Source organism: Pseudonaja textilis, chromosome 2 (assembly GCF_049901715.1).
Source record: "Pseudonaja textilis isolate UNSWEBS1 chromosome 2, rPseTex1.2, whole genome shotgun sequence".
Classification (NCBI taxonomy): domain Eukaryota; kingdom Metazoa; phylum Chordata; class Lepidosauria; order Squamata; family Elapidae; genus Pseudonaja; species Pseudonaja textilis.
This window is the reverse complement of record NC_141991.1, coordinates 8,269,315-8,294,501: the sequence shown is the minus strand read 5'-3', so window position 1 is coordinate 8,294,501 and position 25,187 is coordinate 8,269,315. Positions and strand designations below refer to the sequence as shown.

The 25,187-nt window shown below is 40.5% G+C and overlaps 1 protein-coding gene and 1 pseudogene across 2 annotated transcripts; both read right to left on the bottom strand.

Moving 5' to 3' along the window:
• Positions 1-693: 693 nt before the first annotated feature.
• Positions 694-21,283, bottom strand: LOC113451014 (uncharacterized). 2 transcript variants are annotated; one of them, XR_015742439.1, is made up of 5 exons: positions 20,081-21,283; positions 18,729-18,839; positions 17,836-17,962; positions 13,612-16,445; positions 694-1,737 (listed from the first exon to the last, which is right to left on the bottom strand). XR_015742439.1 is itself a non-coding variant. In XM_087927853.1 (4 exons), exons 1-4 carry the CDS (start codon positions 20,414-20,416, stop codon positions 14,515-14,517), a joined length of 2,505 nt encoding a protein of 834 aa, XP_087783979.1. In that variant the 5' UTR covers positions 20,417-21,283; the 3' UTR covers positions 694-14,514. The 2 variants fall into 2 exon arrangements, 1 of the variants encoding a protein (XP_087783979.1); XM_087927853.1 differs by having other exon boundaries at positions 694-16,445.
• A 2,649-nt stretch (positions 21,284-23,932) lies between these two features.
• LOC148126659 (uncharacterized) lies at positions 23,933-24,859 on the bottom strand (annotated as a pseudogene).
• Between the last annotated feature and the right edge of the window lie 328 nt (positions 24,860-25,187).

Below are 25,187 nucleotides of genomic sequence, written 5' to 3'. Positions count from 1 at the left end.
AGCAATAACTGTTTTGGGGTTTCCTCCAAAAGTGGTTGTCTTCTGTTGTCTGTATTAATGTGGTGACACTCAATGAAGGAACCCTCCTTATTCTACATAGAGTACAATCTGCCCGTTATTATTATTATTTTTTTAGTTTCTATTCCAGCTGTATTGAAATCTTGACTTTTTCTGCTTGATCTTTCCTGGCTTGTTGTTTCTTGAAGAGTTGATCCGATTTCAAGGGGCTGCACAGACTTCACAAAATTGCCCACCTAAAGTAGGTTTGTCCCCCCTAGCAGCTGGGCAGAAATATGAGGCTTTGTATTGGTGGCCATAACCACTGGGTGTGATAAGTGACAAAAAAAGGCATGGAAGGACACAACAGGTCATGACAATAAGGTTCCATATAAGAGTTTCTTTTCCAAAATGTGTTGGGAAGCTCAAGTGGTGAGGAATAATTGCCATGGCAACTGCCCAAAATGGCGTTGCTGCCTTGGGTCCGATCTCACTAGTTAAATATACATGTGATTGGTGCACTGATTAGTGACATCACATATAACTGCCCATAGTTGCTGGGAGTTGGACAGCATATCAATTCATTTTAAAAAGTATTACTTGTTTGGAATCAATGGCATAGTGTGCTTTTCCAAAGAATAGCATTGTCAGGTTTCCAAGTGATGAAATCCTTTTTAAAAGAAAAGTACAAAGTCCGTCTTTCAAAAAGATTTATTTAGGAAAGCATCAAATTGGTAAAGTCCATGGTAAATCTGACACAACCCAGAATTACCCCACAATATTACAAGTTCAAAACAACCCCCATAAGTCACATTATCCAACAGAAGTAATTTAATGTTGCTTGATGTCATAAATCTCCACCTCAAGGGGCTCCAGCAAGGACAGCTAGTTTCCCACGGGAAGAAAGATCACCTAGCCAAAACATCTCTATCTCCACTCCTCCCCCCTTAGAAATGTGTCAAGCCTGAAACCCTTCCCCCCCATGACTACCACAGAGAAAGAAAGTAAGAAAAAGAATATATACTAAGACTAACTAAAATGGCTACACTTATGTCAATTTCGGGCTTGACAAGCATATTGAGGAGAAAAAAAGAGGCAGTATTTTGGAAATACAGTTGCTTTCTAAGGAATTGCTTTTTATTGTATAATGTACCTCTTAATATCTTCTAGCTTTTTAAAAACATTCTTGGCTTTCTAAGTAGAGTCTAGGTCAACTGGCTAGGGTACAACTGGCCATGGGATGATTCAATGCTCTATTAATTGCTTTATTCAGTTACTTTTATTATTGATGAGAGCATGTTTTCATTGAAATTAGTGTAACAACTTTTGTATTTGTTGAATTATCCTGCGGCAAATTGCCCCATGGTTGGCTGTGGTGATCTGTCCCATTCTATTGTATGAGGGGTGCTTGATGCTTTCCCTTTGATCAAAAGCCTTACTGCTATACTTACTTAGGGGTTTTTTAGCACAAGAAATCTGTCCTTCACGTAATTTATTTTTAAATGGATATGTTAGACTATTTCCAAAAAGTTTTTTTTTAACAATTGCTATTGTTTTGCTTCATGGCCTTCATTTTTTAATTGGTTTTCCTAAACCATTTTTTTTAAATGTTAAGAAATATTAAACTCTTCTGTCATATAGATTACATGTTCTAATATAAGGCTCTTGTGAAAGTCTTTGCCACCAAAACTTAGTGCTCACTCCTGCCTTCCCCCAGGCTGATTCAGAGAGGGCTGCTTCCTAGGGACAAAAAAAAAGATCAGGTTAAAGAAAAATCATAGTGCCAAAGGAAAAAGCACCCAGGATGAAAAATAGCAATTCAGACAAAAGAAGGAATGGAAAACTCAATCCTAGCAGCAAGATTAAGCTTCCTCTGATTAACTTAGTATCATAAAGAATACTAAATGACAATAAGGAAGGGAAAAATAAACCAATATAAGTTACATTGAGGCATAACCTTCATCAACAGAAAAGTTGAAGCAGTAACAAAATACTCAAGAGGCATATATTCAGAAATCTCATCACAGGAGCCATTAAAAGAAAAACAAAGCATGGTCAAAGTTAAAAAAAAATCACAAAACCTACACATGACCACCAAGGGAAAAAGGGCAGGGTGAATAACAACCCACCCAGGCCATACAATAAGGCTGTGGGAAAGATTTGGGCAGAAGACTTGAAGCAGAAGTATTAGAGTTAACTAAAGAGAAGATGATGGATGGACGAGGTTTTTCGTGTCTATACAAGATATGCGATGAGAAATAAATTGCCAAGAGAAGTTCATATCAGATTTACTAAGAAAATAATTAAATCACATATACTGCAGGTGGCAAGAGAAAAAAACACTAAAGTACAAAGATAAAGAAATAGTGGTACTGAAAATAGGTACGGAGAAGAGTGAGAGAGATAAGAAGAGAATATTTATTCCTGACCAAAGAGTTATTTAAAAGAGGAATAAATTACAAACGGCTGATACCAGAAGGTCTCACGTTTGCCTGGCAGGAACAAAGACAGAATTGATACAGTTGAAAAAGCTGAGTTATTCTATCTGGAATATTTCAGAGGAAGGGAGGAAGATACAAGAAAAGAAAAGTCTTTAATTGAATTTCAATAGGAAAGTATAGCAGTAATTGAAAAAGAAGAAGGAGCCGTAGGAGATGTACCCAGAGAGCAACGAGAACCAAGATCTTCTAGAGCAGGGGTCCCCAACCACCGGTCCCCGGACCGGTACCGGTCCGTGGAACAATTTCTACCGGGCTGCCGGTTTGCTGGGCGCCGCCATCTTGTTTTGATGAAAAAGTGCTTCCGGTAAGCTTTTCTGGGTAGAAAGCAGTGTTTGGGTGCTGAAAGAATCCTTGTGCCTTAGCTTCATCGGAGGGGGGGCGGCTTCGAACAAAACTAAGGCGTGAGGATTCTTTCAGCACGCATGGCAAGGCGAGCCGAGCGACCGTCCCGAAGCCGTCGTGAAGCCCATCGACACAGGTACAAAGGAGTAGTTGAAGGTGGCAGGGAGAAGTGGGGGACGGCTGGCTGGCCGGTTGCTCGGCTCGCCTTGCCATGCATGCTGATGCCGGTACCAGGCTGTGGATGATTTTGTGATGCCGGTACCGGGCCGCAGCACAAAAAAGGTTGGGGGCCACTGTACTAGAGCAACAAATCCTTCTTATAAAGTCTAAAATGGATGAGAGAAAACTGATTACAATTAATATAAATGGACTTAATTCAGCTATTAAAAGAAGAACAATATTTCATAAATTAGAGAAATTAAAATTTGATATAATCTGCCTACAAGTACATATTAAAAAAACAACATAATTATATATTGAAACAACAAAAATTAGGGAAATTATTTACAGCGTTGACACAGTGGAAAAAGAGAGGAGTAGTGTTATACATCAGAGAGATACAATCCCTGTGGAACAAATATATACAGATGATGACGGAAGGATTTTGATGGTGGAGATAATGGACAATAATCTAAAGATACTTTTAATAGCAATTTATGCTCCAAATGATAATCAAGAAGATTTTTACAGGAAATTACATACGAAAATAATTGAACTGGACTATGCTAATATCTGTCTGATGGAGATTTTAATGGAATAATAAATGACAAATTGGACTATAAAACACAAAAAACAGCAAAGAAAGCTAGAAAGACATTGCCAAAATCCTTCTTTCGAATGGTAGATGAGATAAACTTAAAAGATGCATGGAGAAAGAGAAATGCGGAAAATAAACAATATACCTTTTATTCAAATAGACATGCATCATGGTCTAGAATAGATATGATATGGATGTCAACAGAATTGCTTTCTAACATACAAGACATTGAAATAGAAGCAAGTACCTGGGCAGATCACAATCCAATAACACTTGTATGGAAAGGACAAAAAAGGAGATCTAGATGGACTTTAAATAATACTATATTAAAGGAAAAAGACTTTAAACAGAAAATTGAGAGAGAATTGACTTTTTTCTTTAAAGAAAACATAAAAGAGGATACATCATTACAGAACCTCTGGGACACGATGAAGGCTTATACAAGAGGCTTGATAATGGACTATACAAGGAAAAGAAATATAAAACAGAAAAAAACCTTTAAAATATTGGAAGTTAGAAAAAGAACTACAGAAATTTACACAAAAAAGGACATTAAAATTAAAATGGACATAACTAAACATAAAACGAGGCTAATGGAAAAAGAAGAAATAGCACAAAAAATTAAAAATGCTAAGCAGAACGATTTTGAAGATGCAAACAAACCAGGCAGATGGCTAGCATATAAATTGAGAAAGGAAAGAGACTCGAGAAGGATAAATCAATTGATAAATGAACAAGGACATGTATGCTATGGAAATGCAGAGAAGAAAAAAATATTCAAGATTATTATGGAAAACTGTACCATCAAGAGAATGTTCAGGAAGAAAGAATTCAACAATACTTACAGGAAGCAAATTTGCCTCAGATACCCAAAGATATTGAAATAATGTTAGAAAGTAACATAAAAATGATGGAATTAACAGAAGCTTTAAAAAAGCAAAACATTGGGAAAGCACCAGGTCCGGACGGTTTGCCAGGTGAATTTTATAAGACATTCCAGGAAACATTGTATCTTCACTTATTAGAAGTTATGAATGAAGTTATGACAAAGAAGAGAATACCCCAAACATGGTCAGAAGCATATATCACACCGAAGGAGGACACAGACCCACAGCAAGTTAAAAACTACAGACCAATATCACTATTAAATTCAGATTATATTTTTTTTGCTTCAATTCTGGCAGAAAGACTGAAAAGATACTTAAACAATTTTATTCACCCAGATCAAAATGGATTTCTGCCGAAGAGACAGATTAAAGATAATATGAGAATAATTTTAGATACATTGGAATATTATGAGGCACATCCTGAAAAACAAATGGCTCTGATGTTTTTAGATGCACAAAGAGCTTTTGATAATGTGAATTGGCGTTTTATGCTGTTACAATTCAACCAAATGGGCTTTGGTAAAAAATTTACTCAAGCCATAGAAACAATATATCATAAACAAACTGCAAAGGTTAAGATAAATGGAGAGTTAATAGACTTTATAGATAGAAGAAAAGGGACTAGACAAGGCTGTCCACTGTCGCCTCTGTTGTTTGTGTTAACACTGGAAGTGCTGAATAGGAACATCAGAGAAGAAAAAAAATAAAAGGAATGAAAATTTAAAAAGAAGAGTATAAATTACAAGCTTTTGCAGATGACCTGGTATTTATATTAGAGGATCCACTGAAGTCTGCACCTAAACTGATAGAAAAGATAGAAGAGTATGGGAAAGTAGCAGGTTTGAAAATGAATAAAGATAGAACAAAGATTTTAGCAAAGAACATTTTAGTAAGACAAAAGAAAGAATTGGAGGAAGTTTTGGGGATCCAGGTCACAAATAAGGTTAAATATTTAGGGATACACATAACACCAAGATATAGCACACTTAAGGAGGACAACTATTTCAAACTTAAACAACAGATTGTGACAGATTTGATAAAATGGGAAAATTTACAATTATCACTGATTGGGAGAATATCTACAATTAAGATGAATGTATTGCCTAGATACTTATTCCAGACAATTCCAATCAGATTAGGGAAAGAATTTTTTGAGTGCTAAAATACAAATGTATTTTAGGGGGAGGGGAAGAAAGCGAGAATAAAACTTAAATTGCTACAAGATGCAAGAATAAGAGGAGGATTTGCTTTGCCCAATTGGGAATTATACTACCAAGCGATGAGTCTGATGTGGATAAAGAAGTGGATAACAGGAATACTAGTCTCTTGAATTTAGAAGGACATGACTTGCTGTTAGGGTGGCATGCCTTCCTCTGGTATAAGGGAACTAAAACACAGGGGTATTTTAGAAGACATTATATTCAAGAAGCATTGTTTCTAAACTGGAAGAAGATAAAAAAGCAATATTATTTAAAAATTCCACTATGGTTATCTACTATTGAAGCTTTTTCCTATCCAATAATATATAAAAAGGAATAAACAGATATGGTGAGATATTGAATGAAAAGGGTGAACTTAAATCTATGCAAGCGTTGGAAGAACAAGGTGTAAAAATGAATTGGTTTTCATATTTGCAAATACAGTCTAGATTTGATAAAGATGTTAAAACAGAAGGTATCTATAATAAGTTGACTGATTTAGATAAAATTTTGACAGGTACTGATGAAAAAGTAATCAAAAAATTTTATGGACATTTGCTAGAATTTAAATTAGAGGAAGAACAAGTAAAAGAAACAATGATTGCGTAGGGGAAAAATTTTGGATGTGGGATTGACTTAGATAAATGGTAAAAATTGTGGTCTCAAAATTATAAAATGACAATGTCAACTGCATATAAAGAAAATTTGTATGTTTTACAGGTGGCACTTACCCCTGATGAGAATTGCGAGGATGTTCAAGAATAAATCGGATAAATGTTGGAAATGTCATCAGATACCTGGTTCATATTACCATATGTGGTGGACATGCTCGGATGCAAAAAGATATTGGACTATAATCCACACATGGTTGGAAAAAAATGACAAAACAACACATAGACTTTAAAACTGAGATATTTTTATTGGGAATTATACCGGAAATATATTGTAAAGAATTGAAATATTTGATTGTAAATGTTTTAACAGCAGCTAGAACTGTATTTGCTAAGAAATGGAAAAATGAAAAAATACCTATGCAGGAGGAAATTATTAAGAAAATCATGGACTGTGCCGAAATGAGTAAATTGACATTAGAAATTAGAGAACAAGAGGATACACAATTTTATATGATATGGGATTTATTTTATCAATGGTTAGATAAAAAGACATGGTAAAGAAATAGATTAGTAAGCCTAACAATAAAAGTTAATAGATTGATATAGAATACAATATAAAATATATAACCATTGGATGAATCTATAAGATTGAAAATCTTATACATAATGAAAATTAGAATATCTCATATAAAATGATAGAAAAATAGTTTAGTCAAATGAATGTTTAATAATTGATATTACATAAGCACAAGCTAGATTGATAAGGTGAGAATTTATATAACTTGTGAGTAGTGGTAAAAAAAGGATAGCACAAAAGGTTGTAACCAACTGACACACTGTATGTATATAATTGAAAGAGGGTTTTATGTTTTTATGTTTTGTTTGTATGTTTGTTGTAAAAAATAAAAACTTTTTGGAAAAAAAACACTTCACAATATCAGTGCGAACACATATATAGTGTCTGTTAAAAAAAACCCCAACAAAGGCAATGATAGTAGCAACATCAGGAAAAAATACACAATCACAGAAAATACATATTTCAATTAAATGCATAAAATATCAAAAAGATTAAACCTTAACACACATTGTAAATGAAGGGGAAGCATGAAACAGTATTCATCTTTCAAGAAAGGCAAAGTATAATAAAATACACAGGGTCACAACCTCAACCACAACTACCAATATAAGGAAGTGATCAGCTCCCAGGGGGAGTCAGCTCCTCCCGTGGTCCCAGCCACGAGACCAGCCCCGACTGTTTTGCCCGAAGAGGTATGACAGGTAAAGGAGAAAGAAAGAGAAACTTGTCCTTAAGCAAGTCCGGTTGTGATCCTTCCCTTGCATCCAAATTATGAGACTAGTTAACTAAATCACAGCAAGTTCCCTAACTAACTACCCTATGTCCCCAAAGAGGGAACTTCCAGCTTACCTCTGATCCAAAGTAGATTGTGGGTACCAGAAGGAGCTAGCTGGTTATCTGGAGGCCAAAAGCCAGGAAGTTGTAAAAATCCTAGATGGACACCAGATCTCTTCCAACAATTGTCCTTCCTGGCCAATGCACCATTTCTGTCATAAAAAAATATCAACAGGAAACAGCAACACAAACAAAAATTCTTACTTTAAGATCAGAGGTTTATTGTTTCTAATAATTTGGAACATAAGAAATGGATAAATATAAAAGATATAATAGCAGTAATACACTTGCATTAATAAGCCATTGCAATGGGGTCCAATGACATACAGCAGGTCCTGCAAGGATTGCCATCAATCAAAGGGTCCTGAGCTGATCTCTAATCCTATCCTTTATACTTTTCTTCTAACCACAAACACGCTTCATAGCTTCACTAATTGTCACTTTCCTTAAACACCTGTGTACATTACTTTCAGTTCATTTCCAACAGTTTCATTCTTCCTGTTTTAAACTTATCCATCCAAGTGCATACTTTGCAAAAATACGTTTTCAGTTAGCAACGGCTCAGCAGGATTACAAATAGTTCTGGTATATTTTGAAACGATCCTAGCTGAAAACTTTGGTTCATGTCTTTCTTCTGGGACCTATCTATTGAGATAGGACTCCCATGTATCAGTTCCCAACTGATATGGGGCAAAGGAGAGTGCCGTTGACTTGTCAGCAATGGACAGCTCTGAGTGACTTCAGCTGTGAATACTTAAGGCGAACCAAGTGACTTCAGCTAACAGCCTCTGGATCTTTCAGCTGATTGTCTCCCTTCTCTTATCCCACCTTCATCGCCAGTGTTAAATTGGTGGGAAATAACTGAGACAGACCAGCAGATTCAGGGCAACCCTTTTATTTAAAAGTTAACAGGGTTAAAATGTCCAAACTGCACACGAACACAGCGGATGACACAGGCAACAGCTGGTCACGTCTGACAGCACCTTTATATAGCGTGCTGTCAGACGCGATAGCCAATCAGCTGTCACGCTGCCTCCCGCTCGTTCCTCGGACTTGACAGGAAACTTCAACTCACAATATCTTGGGCAGGGGATTGGACTAGAACAGGGGCCGCCAACCTTTTGGACCTCAGGGACCACCAAACTCATAATTTTAAATCCTGCGGACTAGAGACCCTGGGAAAATCCCCCAAAAAGTCTGCAGGAAAATTCCCCACCCCATTTTCCTACTGATCAATCATTCTTTATTGGGGATCACAGGATACCATCTTCAGCTCTGTTCTCAGGGAGGGAAGCTCTGTTCTCAGGGAGGTAGGGAGGGAGGGAGAGAGACTTTTGGCTTCATGCAAGGAAAGCAGCAGAAGTCTTTCTTTCTCTCCCCCAAACTCCACCAGAAATGCGTCTATGAGACTTGTCGCACCAGCACAGCCTCTTGGAGCAGGATGCCTTGCAGGGTCCCAAAGACTCATTTCTGGCAGAGTTTGGGGAAGAGAAAGAAAGGTGTTTGCTGCTTTCCTTGCATGCAGCCAAAAGCAAAAGTGGAAAGAAGCAGCCCAGTGGCCAGGCGAGGTGCGTGGGGTGAGTAGGGCAAGTTCCCCCCCTCCACCCTTTCCCCCCTCCCTTCACTACCTCGTGTTGTTCGCAATGCAAATGACACAAGCCTTGTGTTCCCATGGGTGATGTGGGTGGTGCAGCCTTGTGTTCCCATGCAGCCTGGATTAATTGTTTTGGGGATGACATTTCTCTGCGGGCCACCAAAATTTTCTCGCGAACCATCAGTGGTCCTCGACCCACTGGTTGGTGACCACTGGACTAGAAGACTTCAAAGGTCCCTCCTAGACACATGATGATTCTATAACGCTTTTCAACTCTTGAAAACACCATGATCACTCAAAGAATCAAATGAATACTTCATAAAAGAAATCAACCGAGATTTCAGACCTGGGTCACAAATAAACAAAGAACATTAAGAAAAGACTCGACTCCATTGAGGAAACAATGGGACTAGCAAAGATGGGAGGAAAAAGAGGAACAGAAACAAGACAGTTGCATTCCATCAGAGCAGCAATGAGCGCATCAATAGGACTCCTGAATGGCCAAGGGTATCCTGAAGAGATTTTGCCCGGTGCTTGCTAAGAATTGGCACTGCTTCAATGACACAGCAATCAATCAATCAGTCATCTCCAGAAGTTGTGGATGCTCCAACATGGTAAGTATCTAACATGGGCAACCATTTGTCTGAAATGGTACAGGCCAGGGGCATCTGCCTGAGCAAGACAGGTGGACAAGAAGACCCCCAGTCCCTTCCAACTATGTTGTTCTGTTATTCTAAGTGCTTGGTTCAAATAGCAATATTTGCTCAGCAGTAACACAAAAGTAGTTTGTCACTGCTGTATTCTGATATATTTTTGGAATGTCCCAAACTGGCCTTGTTTTGCCCCATCCATATATGACGAAGAGTTTCAGACAATAAAATCTGAAATAATTTATTGAACAAAGCAATTAAATACTTTTAACAGCACATTATAATATAGACAAGATAAGTAACAATAAAAATAATATACAGATAAGCTAGTAGCTACATTAAGGGTAGAAATGTGTCTAAGGAAAAGAATACAGAACCAAAGATTGACTCTTAAGCCTTCAGCTTCATTCTATTCTCCTCAGATAGCAATATGGACGTTCAGTTGTGCAAATCCAGGTGGTCTCTTATTCGGTCCCTAACAAGAACTGATCCTTCTTATCTAGATAAGATTAGCCAGGTGCTGGAAGTTAATTGAATTCATTTTTAGTGTAACCTGACCTGCTACAGGATCCCGAGTACAGGATCTATCCATCCAGAATGTTACACATTCAGCTCTAGAAGATTCCTACTTTGAGTTCAGGAAAACTCTATCTTTCTACATCTATATATCAATATATCTATCTGTATAATATAAAAGCGAAATACCACTGACGCAACATCACAAAATCTCCAGAACCATAAAGTCTTGGCAGGTATGTTCCTTTTGGCTTCTAGGTGCTTGCTAAGAAAGGATTTTTTGAAATGACCATCAGAGCATTAGTATTTCGTATATTATTATTAACACGCTCTGATGCTAAGGTGTTCTAGTCCCCCTTCACACCTGAAAAGAAATCTGTTCCAAATGGAAAACACAAGCAGAGGAGAGGAATTTCAGCTTCAGAGCACCAAGCAGTTTTAGTACAGAACATTTGAGCTAAGCCATGCCCAGGCTCCTTGCTGTCTCCTTCTTGCTCAACAGCAAAGTTTCAGTTTCCAAATAGCCCTCAACTCTCTCACACACTGACAGGACGCTAACCAGATAAATACTGATGGATGTTGGTAGGCAGGGACAGATTTTTCCCCTTATTTTCCTCCCCCAAAACTAAGCCTGACCACATAGTTTCATAGCGAAGCATGGGTATCAAGCTAGTCAGACATAATTGTTCATTCATACACTCATTCCTTTATCAATCACATTTATATACCACTAATCTTGCAGTTCAAGGCAACTCTTACCTTCCAATCTCAGGCTTGCTTTTCAATGTAAATGTAAAGCACCATTTAGGCTTTCTAAAGACTTATTTGCTCAACCTGCTACTCACCACATTTTGGTGTAGCCAATGGGTATAAACCTAGCTGGGAAGTATGTTCTAGTTCAGGGAAATGTGGAACCCCTTCAAAAATGGATTGAGTAATCTGGGAAGGCACTGCATGGAAAGGCAGCAGAAAAAACAGTGGGAAGAAAAGAAGATAAAAATTCTTCCAACCTGGATTCCTAACCCTCTTCTCCAAAGTGTCTAGAAACCTCTGAGAAATATGTGCAGAAAATGAACAATGAATGAGACAACTTTCATTGAATTACCCAATATGTAATTTATCCATATGTTTGTATGACAATACTGTATGGGTTATCTCATCAATAGTCAGGCCACAACTCTACCTTCAGCTCTTTCTATATTTGGGTGCTTATCATTTTTTTCCTACATGGATGTTTGAGGAAGCAAAGCTACCTTGGCTGTCTGTGCTTTGGAAAAACAGTTGCAGCCAGGCCGCACCTCTTTCCCATGGCTCAGCACAGCTCAAGAAATCTGAAATATAAATAACAAGAAAAAAAAATCAAGGAAACAGTCGGTCCATTAAAGAGAGAAGATGTCAAGGAAGTAACAGGCAACAGAGAGAAAGTAGAACTGCTTAACTGATTCTTTGCATCGGTCTTCATGCAAAAAGAAACTATAGCTCAACCCACCAAAAACATAACTGTAAAAGACAGACCAGAAATAAAAGTTAAAATAAGCAAAAAAAATAGTAAGAGAACACCTGTCTGATCTTGATGAACACAAACCACTGGGACCTGATGGATTACATCCCAGAGTTTTAAAGGAGCTGGCAGAGGTCATCTCGGAACCATTGCACCTTTCTTTCAAAAATCCCGGAACACTGGGAAACAAGCAGAGGACTGGAAAAGAGCTGATGTGATTCCCATCTTCAAAAAAGGAAAAAAAACAGACGCAGGAAACTATAAATCAATCAGCCTGACATCAATACCTGGGAAGATACTGGAAAAGATAATGAAAAAACAGATCTGCCAACATCTAGAAACAAGTAAAGTAATAATTAGCAGTCAGCAGGGGTTTGTCAAAAACAGATCATGCCAAACCAATCATATTTCATTCTTCAACACAGTGACTAAATTAGTAGACCAGCGAAATACTGTGGACATATTATATTTAGATTTCAGCAAGGCATTCAACAAAGTAGACCACAACCTACTTCTTGGTAAGCTAGGAAAAAGTGGGATAGACAGCACCACCACTAGATGGACTCGCAACTGGCTGACAAACCATACTCAACGAGTAGTCCTTAATAGGTCTAAGTCTACATGGAGGGAAGTAAGCAGTGGGGTGCCACAAGGTTCCTTCTTAGGCCCAGTACTCTTCAATATCTTCATTAACGACTTAGATGAGGGAATAGAAGGGGAACTTACCAAATTTGCAGATGATACTAAGCTGGCAGGAATAGCTAACACCCAAGAAGATAGGCTCAAGATCCAGATGGATCTTGACAGACTAGAACACTGGGCAGTATCTAACAAAATGAAATTCAACGTAGAGTAAAGTAAAGTCCTACACTTAGGCAAGAAAAACCAAAAGTACACATATAGACTGGGTGAAACCAGGGGCAATAGCAGTTACTGTGAGAGGGATTTTGGAGTCTTAGTGGACAACCAGCTAAATATGAGCCAGCAGTGTGCAGCAGCCACCAAAAAAGCTAATGCAATCCTAAGTTGCATTAACAAGGGATACAATCGAGATCAAGTGAGGTACTAATACCACTTTATAAAGCCTTAGTAAGACCACACCTAGAGTACTGCATCCAGTTTTGTTCACCACATTATAAAAAAGATGTTGAGACTCTAGAAAAAGTACAGAGAAGAGTAACCAGGATGATTAGGAGAGTGGAGACTAAAACAAATGAAGAACAGTTACAGGAACTGGGCTTGGCTAGTCTAGTGAAGGACCAGGGGAGACATGATAGCAGTCTTCTAATATTTGAGGGGCTGTCACAGAGAGGAAGGGGTCAAGCTGTTTTCTAAAGCATCTGAAGACGAGACAAGGAATAATGGATGGAAACTGAACAAGGAGATTTAACCTGGAAACAGGAAGAAACTTTCTGACAGAGAGAACAATCAACCAATGGAACAGCTTGCCCTCGAAAGTTGTGAGAGCACCATCACTTGAGACTTTCAAAAAGAGACTGGACTGCCATTTGTCAGACATGGTGTAGGGTTTCCTGCTTGGGCAGCGGGGGTTGAAGTAGATAACCTATAAGGTCCCTTCCAACTCTGATTATCTGTTAGATCTGTTAGATGGTTCATGCCTTCACTCATTCAGTCTACTTACAAGGATCCTGTCGTCATGCTGGTGATCCAGTTGCCTGGCTAATTGAGCCACAGCTGGTGTTTTCAACAATGTATGGAAATCCAGAAGCAACCTTACCCCATCAAGACCCTTTGTTTACAGAAACAAAGGCTAAGAAAGAGCAAAGAGCTTGTGTAGGGGTCTAAGAGAAAAAGAGAACATGGTGAAGCAGGAGGCCACATTTGGTGACTGACAAGCAGGCAATCCCTCAACCGCCAGCACCACAAACTACGGCAAGCAGCATATTCTGGTGGGACTCCTGCCTGGAGGTTCAGTTGGCAACTCAGCTTGGCAACATTGCTTAAATGCAGGGCTTGGAAACTGGCCAAGAGAAATGCAGCAAATGCACTGAGGCAGTCCCTCGATGCAAGAATGTTTGGAAGGAAGCAACGGTTGCATACCACTTTTCAGACTTTGAAAGTTTTGCTTCAGTAAGGACTCAGTATTAAAGATGTATTTGCGTGGCAATCCCAGCTTCCAAGGTCCAGAGGATAGAGTTAAGAGCAATAGCCTGTTGTTGCGGAAGGCACGTAACACAATGAAGCATGCTGTACAGATTTGCTAATGCTGTGCTGTGTTCTACCCACTCCTTGGAAATCAGAGAATCCTCACAGTATCATGAACAACATTCCAGATCAAACAAAATATATTTCCACATTCTATGGAAGAAGCTTCCTTCTCATTTCTGTATTCTTTGATGATGAGTAATTTAATTGTTTTGAATAAAGCTCATTCCATAGATTTATAATATCTCTTCTGTGCACATAATTTTATGATATTTTTGTTGTGAAAACTCTTTCAACACACCATGAATTTATATGGATTTCCCGCACTTTGGATTCTTTCGTGAGTAAATGTCTTGTGATTATTGGAGCTTTCTCCACACTACAATGGATTTATATGGTCTCTTGTGTGCGTCCTTTTATGAGAATTAAGTTGTCCTGTCCGAGCAAAGCTTTTTCCACACTCTGTGCATTTATATGGTCTCTCCCCTGTATGGATTCTTTCATGATTAATAAGATGACTTTTCTGAGTAAATTGCTTTCCACACTCCATGCACTTGTATGGTCTCTCCCCAGTATGGATCCTTGCATGTTGAATAAGTTGTCTGCTCCAATGAAAATGTTTTCCACACTCTAAGCATTTATATGGTCTCTCTCCTGTGTGGATTCTCTCATGAGAAGTCAGTTGTCCTTTCTGAGCAAAGCTCTTTCCACATTCTGTACATTGAAATGGTTTCTCCCCTGTATGGATACTTTCATGATAAGTAAGATGTCCTTTTCTAGTAAAGGCTCTTCCACACTGTATGCATTTATATGGTCTTTCCCCAGTGTGGGTCCTCTTATGATAAATAAGTTCTGTATTCCGACGAAAGCTTTTCCCACACTCCAGGCATTTATATGGTCTTTCCCCTGTGTGCAACCTTTGGTGGAAGGTAAGTTCACAATTGCGAATAAAGCTCTTTCCACACTCCATGCATTTATATGGTCTCTCTCCTGCGTGCATCTTTTGGTGCCGAGTAAAATTTGTGCTCTCAATAAAGGTCTTTCCACACTCCAAGCATTCATGCCGTCTATCCGTTGTGTGGACCCTTTGATGTCGAGTAAGGCCACCGTTGTCAAAAAAACTCTTTCCGCAATCTAGGCATTTATATGGTCTCTCCCCTGTGTGGATTCTTTGATGGGAAATAATATCACTACTCTCAGCGAATGTCTTTCCACACTCCTTGCAACTATATGTTTTTTCAGCTGTGTGGATCTTCTGATGGCGAGCCAGATTACCGTTAGTACTGAAGCTCTTTCCACATTCTATACATTTATAAAGTTTCTGCCCCGTGTGAGTCTTTTCATGACGATTAAGATGTCCTTTCCGGCTAAAACTTTTTCCACACTCTAAGCATTTGTATGGTTTCTCACCTGCATGGATCCTTTTGTGAATAGTAAAAGTACTAGAGTTACTAAAGCTCTTGCCACACTCTATGCATTTATATTGATCCTTTCTGGTGTGTATTTTTTCATGACGAGTAAAGGTTCTGTAGTGATTAAAGCTTTTTCCACACTCTGTACATTTATATGGTCTCTCCTCTCTGTGGATTCTTTGGTGGTGACTAAGGTCTCTGCTGTCGATAAAGCCCTTTCCACATTCTATGCATTTATATGGTCTCTCTTTTATGTGGATCCTTTGGTGCCGAGTAAAATTTTTGTTTGCAATAAAGCTCTTTCCACACTCCAGGCATTTATATGGTCTTTCCCCTGTATGAATCCTTTTGTGATGAATAAACTGTGTGTTTCGAGAAAAGCTTTTTCCACAGTCCGTGCATTTATACGGTTTCTCTCCTGTGTGGATCTTCTGGTGACGATTAAGTGTACTGTTGCTACTGAAGTTCTTTCCACACTTCACACAGAGCTTCGTGTCTCTGCTCACACTGAAACACTTTCCAAATTTTACAAATATATTTGGCTCATGTTTCCTGTACAGTTTCTTAGGTAAAGAAAGAGAGAAAGAAGGATTGATGGATTTTGCATACTGTCTGTAGTCATATGGTTTTCCTTTGGCCTGGCTTCTGCCGTATTCAGCTAAATCGAATTCATTTTTCTCCCTTTTGCTGTATTTTCCCTTTTGCTTCCCTTTCTGGTCTTGCTGGATTTCAGTAGGAAGATAAGTGGAAGATCTCGCCCCCTGATCTTCTGAGTAGCGTTTTTCTTGGGGGCTTGCATCCTGTTGATGATCAAAAATCACTTCTTCTACTTGAAGGTTTGCTGTTTCCATAGGCATTAACCTCATCTGTTTCTCATTGTCATTCTCCAGCCTGTCACCTGATTGAGAAAAAGAAAATATAAGTTCCCATTAGAATTTAGTAAAAGGATTCTTGGTTGAGGGACTACTATCCTTCTAAAAGGAGGCAGCAGTGTCACCTCCAAAAGCCATTGCTCAGTCTGATGATTCTGGATTCCTATATATTCAAATCTTCAAATGAGGCACTTTAAAAAAAGGATGTGGCTACAGCTACAGAGGACTCAGCGTGGAAAACATTATCTAGACTTATTTTATGGAGATTCAGGTCAGGGTTACAAACATTACCTCCTGAGGGATTGCTATATCAGGAGTGTCATTATCTAATCTTCTTTGTGGCTTTTCATACAATTGAAAATTCTGGACTACCTCCAAAGTCACATGTTGAAAATATATTGCAGTGGTTCTCTTTTCCCAAGGGACAGTTCCAGAACAGTGTTGAGTGGAAAGTGGGGTGGAGGGGTGATTGAGCCCAAGGTTGCTCAGTTGTGATCTTCCTCAATGTTTGACATCTCCTTAGTTAACATGGAGATGAAGCTACTGTTGAGGTGATCCACCAAATAGGGTTGGGCAAGTCATTCTGATGTTGAAACTGCTACACAGTTTATTTCTGGAAGCCCAAGCTGAACATAGGATAATGTCCAAGCTGTTCAAGTCGATATTGGAGGAAGAACAAATTACTACAGCATTTACAGGTAGTCTTATGACCACAATTGAGCCCAAAATATCTGTTGCGGAGACATTTGTGAAATGAATTTTGTCCCATTTTACAATCTTTCTTGCCACAGTTGTCAACTGAATCATGCAATTGTTAAGGAACTAACACGGTTGTTAAGTGAATCTGGCTTCCACACTGACATTACTTGTCAGAAGGTTGCAAAAGGTGATCACATGCACCTTTCTTTTTAGGTGGTGGGGAGAAAGGGGGGCAGAGGGGGCAGGTGTGCTGGTGGGAAGGCGGCTTCCAAGTGACTGAGATTCCTTTTATTCCGCTACACACACACACACACACACACACACACATACACTTTTAATTCCCAATCCTCGAAAGATGCCATATGGATCTAAGTATGTCTACAGGCAGTTGCCAGTTAAAGTGAAGATCTCTGTTTCCTGGTTCCAACAGGAAGTTTTCTTGTCCATAACACAGAAGTGGGAAATCACACCTTTTTTCAGATGTTTTTTGAATTCCAGCATAGATATCTGGCCTTGGATAGCAGTCAAATATTAAGCACACATGACTATGTTTTTTTTAAGAGTAGGAAAAGTTTGAAGAGAGTGAAGTTATTCAGGGGGCACCCAGGCAGGTGTCAGGAACAGCTTATGCAACTGAGTGCAGAGATCCTCCTTGTTTACCTCCCACTTAAAACACCTTTCCCAATTAACTGGACCCAGAGCAAAATGGCTCCTTACCCAGAGCGGCCATATTCCTAAAAATCTCCAGCATGACTTCTCTGCACAAGGCCTTCTGGCCAGAATCCAGCAGTGCCCACTCCTCCTCTGTGAAGTCTACAGTCACCTCTTCAAAGAGAGAAGAGCCCTAGAAAGAGAAAGAACACTATCCCTAACAGACAATCCTTTCTTACAATACAAAACACAGCTTTTCAAGAGACCAATTGGACATTTTCCTACAGGACAGGTATGTCTGTAGGTCCCCATGGTCTATAGACCAAGCACCTGAGGCTACTGCTGCAAAGGCGCAAAATAAGGCTTAGATGAATGGAAGTTGTCGGATGACAAAACCCCCTTTGGGGAGTTGCCAACAGCTCCAGAATGATTCAGCAAGGTGGTTTGGGTTCCACAATCAGGAAATTTCTTTCAAAACAGAACGAAGCCACCAGGAACTTCTTTCCTAGCCTGTTTCCAAATTTTGGAAATAATCAGGGAAATCGCAAGTCCTTTGACCAGCAATTTTATTGTTACAGCCATTTAGGATTCACTTAGTAGGTTTTACAGAGGGAACCTGCCCTTCAGGTGATTCATTTTTAAGTGGATATGCTGGTACATTTTGGAAAGCAGTTCTTTTCCAATTCATAATTTGTAGCTGGTTTTCAGGTTCTTTTGAAAGAGACGTATTAAAATCTTTCAACAAACTGATTACATTTTGTGATACAAGCCTCTCATTTTGTGAACTGTCCTTTGCTTACAGACTAAGAACAATCTGGAAAATGACTTGAACGTGACTCAATGGAGCATTCTGGGGAGACACCGTGTTCAAATGCACAGATTTAGCATTTGGTTGTAAAAGCAGTTCTAGAATGGGAAGAGGTGGAACTTTACTGCTTTCAGAAGAAACCTATACTTGCCTGGCAAGATGGCCCGAATTGGATCCTCCTGAAATGAAGCTGTTGAGAGGGATTGGATTCATCTCTTTCCTGGAGCTCTGCTGAGATCTCTCTTGCGAATGGCTCCTGTACCTGAAAGAACAGCCTGGATTATGATCCATGTTCATAAGACTATTGCCATGTTAGATTGCTTGGCTTACCTTTTGACTCTCCACTTGAATTTCCCCAACTCAAGTCAAAGTGAGAGAACTCAGGGATTCTGATTTGAAGGTGGCTGTTATTTCTGGGTAAATGTCTGGCATTTTTTGTATGTTTTTTTTGCCTCTTTTTATTTCCTCTTTTCGTTCTAATCAGGAGTTGCTTCTTTATCTTCTCTGAGCTATGCCTTCCTCCTTTGTGGATTTACATATGTCAGCTCTATCCCTTCCTCTGGGAAATTTTTCTGTTAGATTTAGGGACCGTTAGCACTTTGAGAGGGATGGGATCAATCTCTGCTTTTTGGTTTAGCTTCGCTTCGTGGACATACTTTGGGATCAAGGCCAATTGATCACAAGACCACAAAATCTTGAAAGCTTGAAAGTATTTCTCCCCTCCTGTCCTTTCCCTCTTGGGTAAACTGAAGCATTCCCCCTGCCCCTGTCTACTTGTGGGAAGGCTCCAGGTTTTACATGATTGTGGTGATTTTACATGGTTGTGTATTCCGTGGTATTTCCACTTCCAATGTCATTCCCACAGATCATTGTCATTATCCCAATATGCATCTTCTACACCAGTAGTCTCCAAATTTGAGTTTTAAGACTTGTGGACTTAAACTCCCAGAATCCCCCCACCAGCCATGTTAGCTGAGGAACTCTAGGAGTTGGTCCACAACTTAAACTTGTCAAGGTTGAAGACAGGTTCTAGACGTCTATTCTCAGAGACTACTTTTAAAGAATTGAAACAGAGGTGTGCATATCTTTTAAAGGTTCTAACATTGAAAAGAAGAGTTTGACTAATATCAGATTAAACCAAAGGTCTTCCAATTTGGCAAGTTTAAGACTTGTGCACTTCAACTCCCAGAATTCCTGAGAGAACATGACTGGAGGAGGAATTCTGGAAGTTGAAGTCCACAAGTCTTAAAGCTGTCAAGCTTCAAGACCCCTGGTTTAAATGGAAAAAGTGCCTCAATAGATTCGTGTGTTGAGGGAAGAGGGGCAGAGTGGAGAAGGGATTCTAGCCAACTCCCAAAAACTCTCGAACCTCTTTCATCCTTTTGGATGCAGGGAGGGGAGACCTGACTCTAATAGGCTTGGATTTCTCTTCCCCCTCTTCTCCCTCCGATGTCTTACAAAGGCTGCAAAATACTTCAGCCTCCCACGGTTGACTTTTTTCACCTGCCGCCCCTTTCCGGGCTCCGGGGCGGCTGCGGGGCCGAGGAGGCAGCCTTCAGCCAGGGCCACCGCTTGGGCGCAGTTCTCCGCCCCGCACTCCCTCAGCCAGCCCGACAGCTCCGGGGGCAGCAGGGCCAGCAGCTGCTCCAGCACCACCAGGTCCAGCATCTCGGTTTTGCTGCTCCGCTCGGGCCGCAGCCACCCCTGGTACAGCCGGTACAGGCGGCTGCAAAGCGCCCGGGGCCCCTCGGCCTCCCGGGAGACGCAGCTGCGGAAGCGCCAGCGCTCAGCCTCAGAGCAGCCGCTCCCCGTCTGAAGGGGCGACCACCGGGCATCCATTCGGTGTCCGGGCTTCAGCGCAGTCCCAACTGGGGGAAAAACCGTCTGAAGCCGCCTTCAGTCATGGCGGACCCTCCCCCACCTCTTTCAGGGTTGGGAGAAGGGGGCGGGGCTCCGCCTCCTCTGGAATTCTGAGGCCGAGAACAGCAGCTGCAAATCCTTCCCGCCAAAACTTCCCGCGTCCTCCTGCAGGTCAGCCGGAGAGCAGCTTTCCCTGAGGTAAACCCCTATCAGCGCCCCCGCCCCGCTCTCGTTTACAGCTCCTGGCTAGAGCGTCTTCCAAGCCAAATCACCGCCTCCCTTTTCCTCGGCTTCGTCTGGCAAACGTCGTCTGCACATGCGCTCTTGTTCCGGACGCTCAAAAGTTAACCATTTGGTAGAGGAATTATAGGTGATGATGAATATGGGGTAAAGGGTCGAGTATGATGGGCACGGTGGAGGAAGAGCAGGGTTCCCCCAACAATGCTTTCTGAAGAAGCAACGGGATTTTCTGGTGCTTCAGCTTCTTCAGAGAAAAAACAGAAAGCCCAGTTGCCTCTTGAAAAAGCACCTTTAGTGCATAAGCGCACCAACGTGCCTACCGTCCCTGTCCTATTGTTTATTTGTCTTATATGTATCCATTTCATGTATTCGTAACTATGTTTATTCTTATACCTGTTATCTTATAATTGCTTGACAAAATAAATAAAAAATAAATAAAATAAACCATGACCTGGATGACTGAGAAGCTCCATAAACTGGAATAAGCAAAACTCTTTTGAATGGAATCACCTTTGATTGGTTTTGAACACCTGGGGTTTTTCTTTTACTTCCAGCGGTTTGTTTATATGTATTACAGAGTTACAATTATGTTGTATAATGTAGTTATAAGCAACAAATATTAAAAATAGGGAGCGCTATATCTAACCGTGCTCCATTTAACAGTGGTGTCCCCCAAGGCAGCGTTCTAGGACCCACACTCTTTATGCTCTATATAAATGACCTTTGCGATCACCTTATAAGCAACTGCGTCCTCTTCGTAGATGATGTAAAACTATTCAACAACACTGACAATGCTACTATCCTTCAAAGTGACCTTGATTATGTCTGAATGGTCAAACATCTGGCAACTCCAAATCTCGACCAACAAATGCTCTGTCTTACACATTGGTAAAAAAAATCAGTACACCAAATACAAACTAGGCGGATACGACCTCGTTGATGATCCTCACTCTGTCAAGGACCTTGGAGTTCTCGTATCAAATGATCTAAGCGCCAGAGCTCACTGTAACAGCATTGCCAAAAAGGCATTAAGAGTTGTAAATCTAATCTTACGAAGCTTCTCCGGAAATATCCAATTGCTAACTAGAGCATACAAAACTTTTGCCAGACCAATACTCGAATATTCAGTCTGGAATCCGCACTGCGTATCAGACATAGTACTGTTAGTACTGAAGCTCTGGAATATGGGACTGACTTTCCCACCAGCGTCAGCAAGCCACCCCAGGGCAGATTTCCCTCCCCCGCCGTGGTTTTACCTTTTATCGTGTTTCTTAGAAAATAAAGCAGGGCCACACACCTCACCCCACATGCCTCACCTGACTCCCAGGCTGCTTCTTTCGTGGTCAAAAAGAGTGAGCGATGCACCTTGCCTGACTCCCTGCCAGCCAAGCACTGAAGCTCCACCACACACACACACACACACTCACTCATGCCTTCCAAGATAGCCACATTCCTTCATCAACCTACTTTTCAGCTCCATTTTCAGGAGAGAGAGATGGTATCCTGCGATCCCAAATAGAAAACAATCGATCGGTAGGAAAACGGGGTGGGGAATTTTCCTGCACTTTTGGAGGGACTTTCCCAGGGTCTCTGCTGCTTATGCTTTTTCTGCAGAGACCCTGGGAAAATCCCCTCAAAAGGCTGCAGGAAAATTCCCTACCCTGTTTTCCTACCAATCAATTATTCTTTATTTGGGATCACAGGATGCCGTCTCCAGCTCCATTCTCAGGGGGAGAGAGAGACTTTGGGCTTCGTGCAAGGAAAGCAGCAGAAGTCTTTCTTGCTCTCCCCCATACTTTGCCAGAAATGAGTCTGAGACTTGTCGTACCAGTGTAGCCTCATGGAGCAGGATGCCTTGCAGGGTCTCAAAGACTCATTTCTGGCAGAGTTTGGGGGAGAAAGACTTTTGCTGCTTTCCTTGCATGCAGCCAAAAGCAGAAGTGGAAAGAAGCACCCCAGGCAAGGCACGTGGGGCAAGTCCCCCCCCCTCTCCCACCCTCCCCTCACTACCTCATGTTGTTTCCAATACAAGCAACACAAGCCTGTGTTCCTAAGGGCCATGTGGGCTTTGCGTTCCCATGCAGCCTGGGTTAATTGCTTTGGGGGGGTGCTTTGGGGCTGAAATTTATCTGCGGACCACCAAAATTTTCTCGTGGACCACACCGGTTGGCGACCACTGTCCTAGTGCACAATCACTTAAATATGAGCCACTACAGAGGAACAGCACCAAGATCATAGGAAGCCATCATATTCGTCTATATGGCATTGAGGAGGCTAAGGCTGGAAATAAGGAGAAACTTTCTGAAAGAGAGAACAATCAACCAATGGAATACCTTGCCCTCGGAAGTTGTTGGAGTGCCATCACTTGAGACTTTCAAGAAGAGATTGGACTGCCATTTGTCAGAAATTGTATAGGGTCTCCTGCTTGGGCAGGGCGTTGGACTAGATGACCTACAAGGTCCCTTCCAACTCTGATTATCTGTTATCTGAAAGGGGAAGAAGATGGTGAAGCAGGAGGCCATATTTGGTGACTGACAAGCAATACAAGCAGGCAATCCCTCAGCTTCCAGCACCACAAACTATGGCAAGCAGCATATTCTGGTAGAACTCCTGTCTGGAGGTTAACTTGGTAACTTGGCCTGGCAACATGGCTTAAATGCAGGACTTGGAAATTGGCCATGAAAAATGCAGCAAATGCACTGGGGCAATGGCACAATGCAAAAATGTTTGGAAGGAAGCAAAGGTTGTCTACCACTTTACAGACTTTCAAATATTCATTTGAGTTAAGGCCTCAGTACTAAAAGTGTATTTGCATTGCAATCTCAAATTGCAAGATCCAGAAGGGTAGCGTTAAGAGCAATAACCTTTTGTTGGGGAAGGCATGTGACACAATGAAGCAGAGTACAGATTTGCTAATGCTGTGCTGTGCTGTGTTCACTCCTTGGAAATCAGAGAATCCACACAGCATCATGAATAACATTCCAGATCAAACAAAATATCTTTGCACCTTCCATGCAATAAGCTTCCTTCTCCTTTCTGGATTCTTTGGATTGTTTTGAATGAAGCTCATTCCATAGTTTTATATGGTTTCTTCTGTGGGCATAATTTTATGAGATTTATGTTATCCTTTCCAGGCAAAGCTCTTTCAACACTCCACACATTTATATGGATTCCCCCGACCCCCACCCCCGGGTGTGGATTCCTTCATGAATAAATGTCCTGCAGTGGTTGTAGCTGTCTCCACACTACATGCATTTATATGGTCTCTTCTGTGTGAGCTCTTTCATAAGAATTAAGTTGTCCTTTCTCAGCAAAGCTCTTTCCACATGCTACACTGATTTGGTTTCGCCCTTGTATGGATTTTTTCATGACGAATAAGACCACTTTTCTGAGTAAACGCTTTTCCACACTCAAAGCATTTATATGGTCTCTCTCCTGTGTGGATTCTCTCATGAGAAGTCAGTTGTCCTTTCTGAGCAAAGCTCTTTCCACATTCTGTGCATTGAAATGGTTTCTCCCTTGTATGGATTCTTTCATGACTAATAAGGTCACTTTTCTGAGTAAAGGCTTTTCCACATTTTATGCATTTATAAGGTCTCTCCCCAATGTGGGTCCTCTTATGACGAATAAGTTCTTAGTTGTGATGAAAGCTTTTCCACACTCCATGCATCTATATGGTCTTTGTGTGCATCCTCAGGTGGAAACTAAGCTGCTATTTGTCAATAAAGCTCTTTCCACACTCCAGGCAATTACAGGATATCTGCCTTGTGTGGCTTCTCTCATGAGAATTCAGTTGTCCTTTCCAAGTAATGCTCTTTCCACATTCTGTACATTGAAATGGTTTCTCTCCTTTATAGATTCTTTCATGACTAATAAGGCCACTTTTCAGAGTGAACGCTTTCCCACATTGTCTGCATTTATATGGTCTTTCCCCTGTGTGTATCCTTTGGTGGGAAGTAAGATGCCATTTATTAATAAAGCTCTTTCTACACTCTACGCATTTATATGGTTTCTCTTCTGTGTGGATTCTTTTATGAGAATTAAGTTTATTTATATGTGCTGTGGCCCTATACCAGAGGAAGGTCATATAATCAGATGTATTTGGCTAGAATTAAGTGACAGGAAAATATAATGTATAAACACTTTCATCTTTCATTTCATAACTCTGTATAATCCTTTGCTTGTTCTAATTTGCAGCTGTGTGAAATATCTGTGTAAAAATAATTCTCCCCTGCTTCTTGCCAAAAATATTATCTAGAAGAAAAATAGGTTTCCAACATTCGCCTTGGTTAAAAGGTCCTGTTCATGAGAAAGGGAGTTCACTTGTCTTAAGTTCCAAGCTAATGGTACTGACCAACATTTGTAAAAGGACCAGTTGTTGATCCATTTGAGATACCAGTATATGTTTTTTTGGGTGGGTGGGAAATTGGGGAAGAGCTCTTAGTAGATAGAGGAAGCCTCTTAGATTCAGGATTGGGGTCTGCTTCCCTACTTTAGGAATCCTGACTGG